Below are 8,733 nucleotides of genomic sequence, written 5' to 3'. Positions count from 1 at the left end.
AATTAATTTCTTAATAATTATTACGAAAATCGCAAAATAGTAAAGAGCTTTTCTTCTCGGTTTCATGTGCTCTACCTGCACATGGCGGGTGATCCGCAAATTATGGGACACCCTGTATATGTATGTATGTATATAAATCATATTTATTACATTTGTTATTCCACTAATATATTTTATAATAATTTTATGTTTATTATTCTATTTGATAAAGAGTTAAAAATCCGATGGATTTCTACTATTGAAAGAAAGGTAAATTTTGAGAAGTAGTCAAAGGTTCACCAATTTTATACGTCATCTTATATTACAGAAATGTCATCATTTTATCGTCATAGATATGACATCAACGGTCTGTGACTTAGGACCGTCATTTTAACGTCACTTTTACGTCAAAGGTGAATTTGATGTAACCAGTGACTAAAAAACAACGTTATAATGACGATACCTTGCTACCTGGGATACGATCATACATAATTATTTATAATCATGTATAATTATATACATATAATCATATATAATTATATATAATCATATATATTTGTATATATGAGCATATTTCATATATAATTATACATATTGCTTTATATATATTTATATATATTTATATATGGACCATTTTTTCCCGGGCATGCTTATTATAAATATTACTGTTTATTTTGCTCACCCTGTTTGCTAACATTTGCTCTATGTCATTTAGCGTTTTCGATGTTGTTTTAACGTTGTTGTTCTGTAACTGCAAAAAATATTATTATATTATTTATGATTTATTATAGAATATAAAATATTTTAATGTTCTCAAAACTTAATGGAAAAAATAACTATGATTATTTAGGGGACATTAATAAAGAACACTTCTCCGATCACCTTGATTTTCACGTATGTTATAGAGGTAAAGATACTCTGATCAACCCTGTTTTAATTACTTATGCTCATAATATAAATCTCGAGATATAACTTAATTTAATTTAATAGTAAACTTTACATCAGTGTATGTAAACAAAATCTCCAATGATCTTGACTTTGATATATGTTATCATGATTCTGAGTAATTTCTAAAAGATCTTAGCTGTCGCGCTTATTGTTTATTAAAAAATTATTAATAAAAATTACAAATAAAGATTTAACTGCTTGAATATTCTTTAATGAACAAAAAAATAAAAACTGACAAACGAGATCTATAATTGTACGGTTCCATACATGGATTTGCAATTATCTACGCAAAGCGTCGTCGAGTTTATATCACACAATGCTTTCAATGCGAAATGAAATCTATAATTATATAGTTCCCTATTCATTTCATTCGTTTTGAACTTTTTGCTCGAAGTTCATATTGTCCGATATTGTGAAAGAGAGACATTTAAAATCTATATATGAACTTGAAAGCACCGTAGAATGCCCTTTTTTTCTTCTTCCATGAAGGATTACCTTACTTCTCGCGAAAAGTTTGCAAAACCATATGATAAATTATGTAATAAATCACAATAGAACCATATATTTATACACTAAAAGCACCACGCAATATGGAATATACTTCATCTCGCGCGAAAAATTGTAAATCTACGTAAAAATGTATAGATTTTGTTTTGCATCGAAAATATTAGGTGATGTGAAGGAAATTTTACTTCGTACAGAAAATATCAATCTCATATAGAGATTCTTCCTCGCTTAAATATACTAGTTGACAAATGCTAGGTGAACAGAATTGTATTACTCTACAGAAAATTTTTCCCTAGCAATTATCAACCGTAAAGTGTAATTACTTTAATGTTTAATATTTTAATTTATCCTAAATAATTTTTGATATTTTGATTTATCCTAAATAAAAATTTTTGTATATATTAAGTGTACTTTGTGTGTGCATGTGTAATAATATTTATATAAAGTATGTTCACAATGTTGAATCTTTTATGATAGTTTACATTCAAACTTAGCATGCATATATTCATTTATTAACAACTTTTTAATAAACAATAAATGACGACTACAGTCCTAATTAGAATTTAGTTAGAATTGTTTTAGAGAAAAAATATAGGGGGAAGGGCTAAATCGCTCATGCATTTATTTTTGTGAAATCGCATTTTGCATGAAAAATTGTGTAAATTTTTAATTGTCATATATTTAATTATATCTTGAAAACTATATACGAGCGCGGATTAATTAAAACAAATAAGTTAACGTGAATTTTAGAGAGAATTCTTACCTTTACAATGTTACTAATATAAGATTAATGTCATTATCGAGGTGTCCTATATTGTAAATAATTATAGAAATTTAAAAAAATTGTTGATATAGATTAGAAAGAAATGAAGTTGGTTTACCAATGAATTTAGGAAAGTTAAATCCTCGAATGTTGTACCAAAAACGTTCTCCTTGGTATTCATCTGTAATCCGTTTAGTATGTTGTCCGCAGATATTGTCGCAGTAGGTGATGACGGAACTGTATTTGAATGTAGTGTTACATCCGATAAAGTATTAACATTTAAGGAGGAAGTAGTTGTTGCAAGCCGAGGAATAGTAGATGTACTACTTGTTGTTTGGCCTATCGTAGTCGTTGTAGGAGTGGTAGTTGTCGAAGTAGTAGTAGTTGTAGTTGCAGCTGTTGTAGTAGTAGATGTTGTAATTGCAGCTGTTGTAGTGGTAGTTGGTGTAGTAGTAGCAGCAGTAGTTGGTATTGGTGTGGTGATGATAATAGGTGTAGTAGTTGTAATTGGTATGGTAGTGATAATAGGAGTAGTAGTTGTAATCGAACTAATTGATACGGTTGTTGGTTTGTTTTCAGGATTTGTTGAGGTTACACCACTTATAACCGGCGTGAAGACTTCCACTAAAGGATTTATAGGACGTGCCATAATCGGTACATTATTTTCGGCTGTTTCATTCTATAGATAAAACGAAGAATATTTATTGCAGAAAATATGAAATATAGAGAAAACGAAAAAGACACGTAACAGATACTTAAAATTGTTATTTTATTATCCTAACGTCTCTTTATAAATATAACAATTTTAAGAAATCAATTATTTAACATAATTGCTTCTTTAATATTATAATAATATTCAATTTGCTTCTTTAATATTGTAATAATATTTAACTTGCTTCTTTAATATTGTAATAATATTCAATTTGCTTCTTTAATATTGTAATAATATTCAACTTGCTTCTTTAATATATATATACTATTAATACGCACCAATTGATTCGATGTCACGGATGCTGTTTGTATAGGTGAATTGGTAGTAATTCCGAATATCTGATCAAGGGGATCTCTCCAAGGAAAACCGGAAGGTGTTGTTACTATATCACCACCCGACTGATTACTCAGCAAATTTTCAAAAGATGGGATCGATGTCATAGATGATGCTACACCTTCGTTCATAAAGGTCTAATAACAAAATTAAAAAAAAAATAGATGATCATTATAATGATAATTAATGATAATTATAAATTTTAATAATTATTATAACAAATATAAACTATATTTATATATATATATATTATATATATTTATAAACTATAAATATGTATTTTTCTTTTATTGCGCGCGATAATTTTAATTTACATCTACAATAATTACAATTTATATTTCGGGAATACTATTTTCTCACAATCTTTATTAGGTTTATTAGTTTGATATGTTATTAGAAAATATTATACAACATTTGGGGATAAATACATTACGATATTTTTTTTGTAATAAGTTACATCCAGTATGCAAAATAAATCATTTTATTGTTACCGTAGAAAATAAAAAAAGTCTAAGTGATTTCATAATAAACAAGAAGCAAGAAAATTTATTAATAACAAGAATTTTCCTTGGTTCGATAGAAAAATTTCATCATCGTGAAATTATCATATTAAGTTCTGCGATATTTGATTACTTACAGCCACTGAATTTATTTTCACATCAACCACTTTTGGATTGATATCAGGTGCACTGTCAATCTGATAATTAATAAATTTATCCTGAAATATTCATAGTTACGTCAAAATGTTCTTATTTTTATGTTTAATCACAATATAGTTCCATAATGTTTCACGTCTCTTATTACCTGTCCGATATATACAGAATTGCGTTGATTAGATGCCACTTTTGTTCGAGAAGCTTCACTATTTTCGTGATCCCCGATGATAGAAGAGCCAATTGGACCTTGCAGTTTGCCAAACATCGAGGCTACATTCGGCAGAGTATTCATTCGGGTGTATTCATTTCGGTTTAATAAAACATTGCTCTGAAAGATTTGCATCACGTATTTAATAATATTGCCAAAAAGTCACCATAATATAATAAATATGGATAAATAAAGTTTATAAACATGTCATCTTCTTCAAGATATAGTGCAAAAAAGCTCAAACGCAACCGCGTTATTATGTGATATTAAATAAAAATATTAAATCTTTATAACTTTTAATACTTTTTCATATAAATTTATTATATCTTGAATATCGTTTTATCTTTTAACATCATAAAGTTTTTTTATCTTTTTCAGATATAATATATTTATATAAATTTGCGGCGATATATTATAATAAAACTTTACAATGTGTTTTGAAACTTTTTAAAAAAGTATTGTTTTTTTCTAACAATTTTATTTAGAAATAATTAGATTCAATTTATATTTGCTTTAATATTAAAAATATGTAATTATCAGAATACAATTTATTATAATGCAAGATATAAATGTTTAAATGCAGTATATGAAGCTTTGTGAAAATACGGTAAATATGCATGAAAGGTCACCGATTTTAACGCTATTTAAATATGTTGTAAGGAAAGATTATTCTGAGTAATTCCTCGCAAAAACCAAGTAGGAGATGGCATTGATTTAGGAAATATAATAAATTAAAGTTTGACAGTAAAATTTGTGTACGGCATAATAATCTGTTACTTTTTCATTGGAAAAGTTTGTTTACGACTTTCACGCGTGGGCGGGAGAGGGGCCAAGCTCGAGGGGCTGTTCATTCAGGAAATCATTGAAGCACTCCGGTATAAAATCAAAATCGAAATCACGAGAAATCGGTTAAAATTAGAAAAAATCTTTTAAAATCGAAGTCACGAAAAATCATTGAAATAACTTGAAATCAGAATGAAATCTCTGAACTTTCGAAATTAGTATGCAATCACGTAGAATCAGAAATTATTTCAGAAATCACTGATCGGATCGTATGAAATCACATTAAATCACATGGTTTTCTAATTGCTTGAAGTATTCATGAAATCGACTTCAATCTGAAATCACTTGTTCATCGCAGTCACTAGTGCATAGCCCCTCGGCCAAGCTTCTCCTCCTGCACTCCTACCCCAAAAAGAACTCTAACTCAACCTTTCTCTGAGAAATGAAGTATTATTCGGGTATACCAGATAGCAATGTCTGATGAACAGATTTCATCATCTCATGATCTTCTGAATGATATATCTCAGTAAACAGTATGTTTATCGCAGTAATATAACGTGAAAGTAACAAATATTATAATATAAGTTACTTACATGTCAGCATATTCATTAATCAGCATTATCATGAGTTGATAAAGTAATATCATTATGTGAGCTCACAGTTTTTCTTATGTGCATGTTAATTTGTGCTTATGAAATGTATCATCATAATGATTACAAAACATCCCAGTAAACACTGTTATATTAATGTTATATGAAAGTAATAAAACGGGGTGGGGGGGGGGTTATGTTACAAATAATAGACATAAGTATGATATTACCGGTAAATTACTGGTTAATTATTATTTCCCATTCATAAATATAGCATGTAATATAACATATGTTATATCGTTGTTACATAATATACATATTATACTCCATATAGAATTAGTTCGAATGGATCATAGAGAGTTAGTAATTAAATAAATAACATAATTTATATGTATATTCAATTTATTACACTCGCGATTTAATTTATATACAAATTCCGACTTTTTTCTCTAAAATAGATAGTAAATAAACTATTTTCCTCACTTATCCGCCCAATTTCAAATAATCTGTTTGATATTCTGAATCCCTTATTGGGATTGTATCAGAAAATAAACTGACAAAAAAGATATAGCTTAAATCTTATGTTACTGCCCGTTCTTTACAGGCTTTATATCCATTTTATAAAAACTTGAATATGAATTACTCAAGTGTAGTTGGCAAGTATACATATAACGTATACATATAACAATATTATATTGCATTAATATTCTGTTATATTACTGTTGTAATGTTGCAAAATAATACGTATGATATATTACAGTTTTATATCAAACAAGTAACATGTGTTATATTATTTGTTACTTCTACATTATAGTATTACTGCAATAAATAGTGTTTACTGAGATATATCATATTTCTATAAATATCAGAAGATTATGACGTGATGAAATCTGATAATCAGGCATTGCTATCTGGGTATATATCCGAATAATGCTTCATTTCTCAGAGAAAGGTTGAGTTAGGGTTTTTTGGGGGTGCAGAAGGAGAGGCTTTGTCCCTCTTTCGCCCACGCGTGAAAGTCGTAAATAAACTTTTCCAGTCAAAAAATAACAGATTATTATACACAAAGGAGTATATCTAAAGTAGACAAAAGTGTTAAATACAACGCAAGTTGATGAAACTTGGCAGGATGATTCATTTTGACTTTAGAATTATGTTGAAAAAAAAATTTTCATTGAGACTCGTCTGGAACATTTCCAAATGGACTCAGGGTAGCAGCTCCCTCGGAAATTTGAAAACCAATATATTTTTACAGAATACGACAAAAAGAGAACTTGCATCTTGATTGATGACGAAAGAACAGGCATCTTAACACCCAAAAAATTGTTGAAGTTATTTAAGACTCAGATAAAATCATGCTACTTTGCTCATGTCAAATATAATCTGTTTGTTCTGTTAAACACAGAGAAAGAAAGATTGGAGATGATTGACGATCCTGCATATGCAAAACAAGAGGACTATTGGATGCTGTGCCAATATTGCCTCTTTAGTTTGCTTGCTATCTTGATCACATATCACACTTCCAACTGTCTTATTTTCTACCTCTTTCAAGGAAGCAGCATCACTATCTGATCAAGAGTTCACTGAAAAAGAGCTGGAAGAACAATTGGAAGAATTGATTGAATATGAATTTGACATTTTCTCTGATGATACATTTGATCCGAATAATGAGAACGAGGATAATGAGAACGAGTGCCAATGAAAATTCTTTTTTCAACACGATTCTGGAGTCAAAATAAATCATCCTGCTGAGTTTCATCGATCTGCATTGTGTTTAACACTTTTGTCTACTTTAGACATATTCCTTTACTGTCAAACTTTAATTTGTTATATTTCTTAAATCAATGCCATCCCCTACTTAATTTTTACAAGGAATTACTCAGAGCAACTTCCCTTACAACATATCTAAGTGGCGATAAAGTTGGCGATGAATGATCTTTTATGTATATTTACCGAAAATATATTAGGTCTCTTAAGAAAATAATAAAAAAAGTTCCTTTTTAATTTTAGTATAATATGTATTGCGTATGCATATTACACAAAATCTGTCATGGAAAATTTTTATGAAGTATTTTTGATATATTAAAATCCAATAAATATTTTTAGTATTAGTAAAACATGTATACGTGATTAGCTATTGCATATATTGTATTTAACAGAAAAAATATGTAGCACGTAAAAACCAAAAGTGCTAGTGGAAATGAATCAAAGTGCTCTAAATATATGATATAATTATTTACAAATTCACAACGATAGTTTGTGTACAGCATTGTAGCATGATGTTTTTAACCTGAAAAAAAGTATTAAATTGCATTTCATTAAAATTATAAATATACTTACAAAACCATACTTATATAAAACATACATATTATAAAAGAAAATTTGCCAGAGAAAGTTATAAAAATAAGTTACAAAGTTATTCCAAAAAACTGAGAGCGTGTTGTTATTCTAATCAATAATATATATCAATAATAAAATTATGTAGAGTTATGAAATTTTACTATGTTTTATGCAAACAATTAATATGAAAAAACAAAATAAATCAGAATTAAATAATAGCCACTACATATTGCTGAATCGTGTTTATATTATGCAACAAATGTAATCTGATTCTTGATTAAGAGGAAAAAAAAGAGGGAGAAAATGAGAGAGAGAAGGAAGGAGGAAGAAAGAAAGAGAGGACGGGAGAACGGAAGGGAAGGGGAAAGAATGAAAGAGAGAGAAGATATATAGAGAAAAGGATTTAACAAGATTTTATTCAATATATTGCAATTCAAAACCGTATAATATTTAACGCTATAATATGATACAAACTAGAATGATAATAACTCTTCGAAAGATCTTCTCTCTCTATAAGAAAAATGATGATAGATAAGCAACTTCTTATACATATATAGGAACTGTAAATAAAACAATCTTTTACTCCGTACAATGTGAATTCGATATAGTATAAAGATGAAAAAAGACACCAAGAAAGACGTCTACACGCATTCGTTTGAAAAAGGGAGGGTGGGAGAGAGAGAAAGAGGGAAAGGGAGAGGGAGAGGGAGAGGGAGAGAGGGATGGGGGAGAAGGAGGGAGGAAGAAAGGGAGAAAGGAAGAGAGGGTGAAAGGAAGAGAGGGTGAGAGTAAGAAAGGGTGAGAGGAAGAGAGGGAAAAAGGGAGAGACGGAGAAAGGGAGAGGGAGAGGGAGAGAGAGAGGGAGAGAGAGGAAGGGGGAGAGAGAGAGAGAGAGAGAGAGAAAGAGAGAGAGA

General features: G+C 29.2%; 1 protein-coding gene across 1 annotated transcript in view; it reads right to left on the bottom strand.

Annotated features, from left to right (window-relative positions):
• Positions 1 to 661: 661 nt before the first annotated feature.
• Positions 662 to 8,733, bottom strand: part of LOC115241478 (uncharacterized threonine-rich GPI-anchored glycoprotein PJ4664.02-like) — a gene marked incomplete at its 3' end in the record, with an annotated part of 65,252 nt that continues 57,180 nt past the window's right edge. Inside the window, exons 9-13 of the mRNA XM_029817245.1 lie at positions 4,047 to 4,226; positions 3,880 to 3,960; positions 3,188 to 3,379; positions 2,316 to 2,876; positions 662 to 730 (exon numbers count right to left, since the gene is read on the bottom strand). Coding sequence (XP_029673105.1) covers positions 662 to 730; positions 2,316 to 2,876; positions 3,188 to 3,379; positions 3,880 to 3,960; positions 4,047 to 4,226 — 1,083 coding nt within the window. The remainder of the gene's footprint in view (positions 731 to 2,315; positions 2,877 to 3,187; positions 3,380 to 3,879; positions 3,961 to 4,046; positions 4,227 to 8,733) is intronic.

Source organism: Formica exsecta, unplaced genomic scaffold (genome assembly GCF_003651465.1).
Source record: "Formica exsecta isolate Colony F162 unplaced genomic scaffold, ASM365146v1 scaffold495, whole genome shotgun sequence".
NCBI lineage: Eukaryota > Metazoa > Arthropoda > Insecta > Hymenoptera > Formicidae > Formica > Formica exsecta.
The sequence above is the reverse complement of the archived record's forward strand: the minus strand, read 5'-3'. Positions and strand labels throughout refer to the sequence as shown.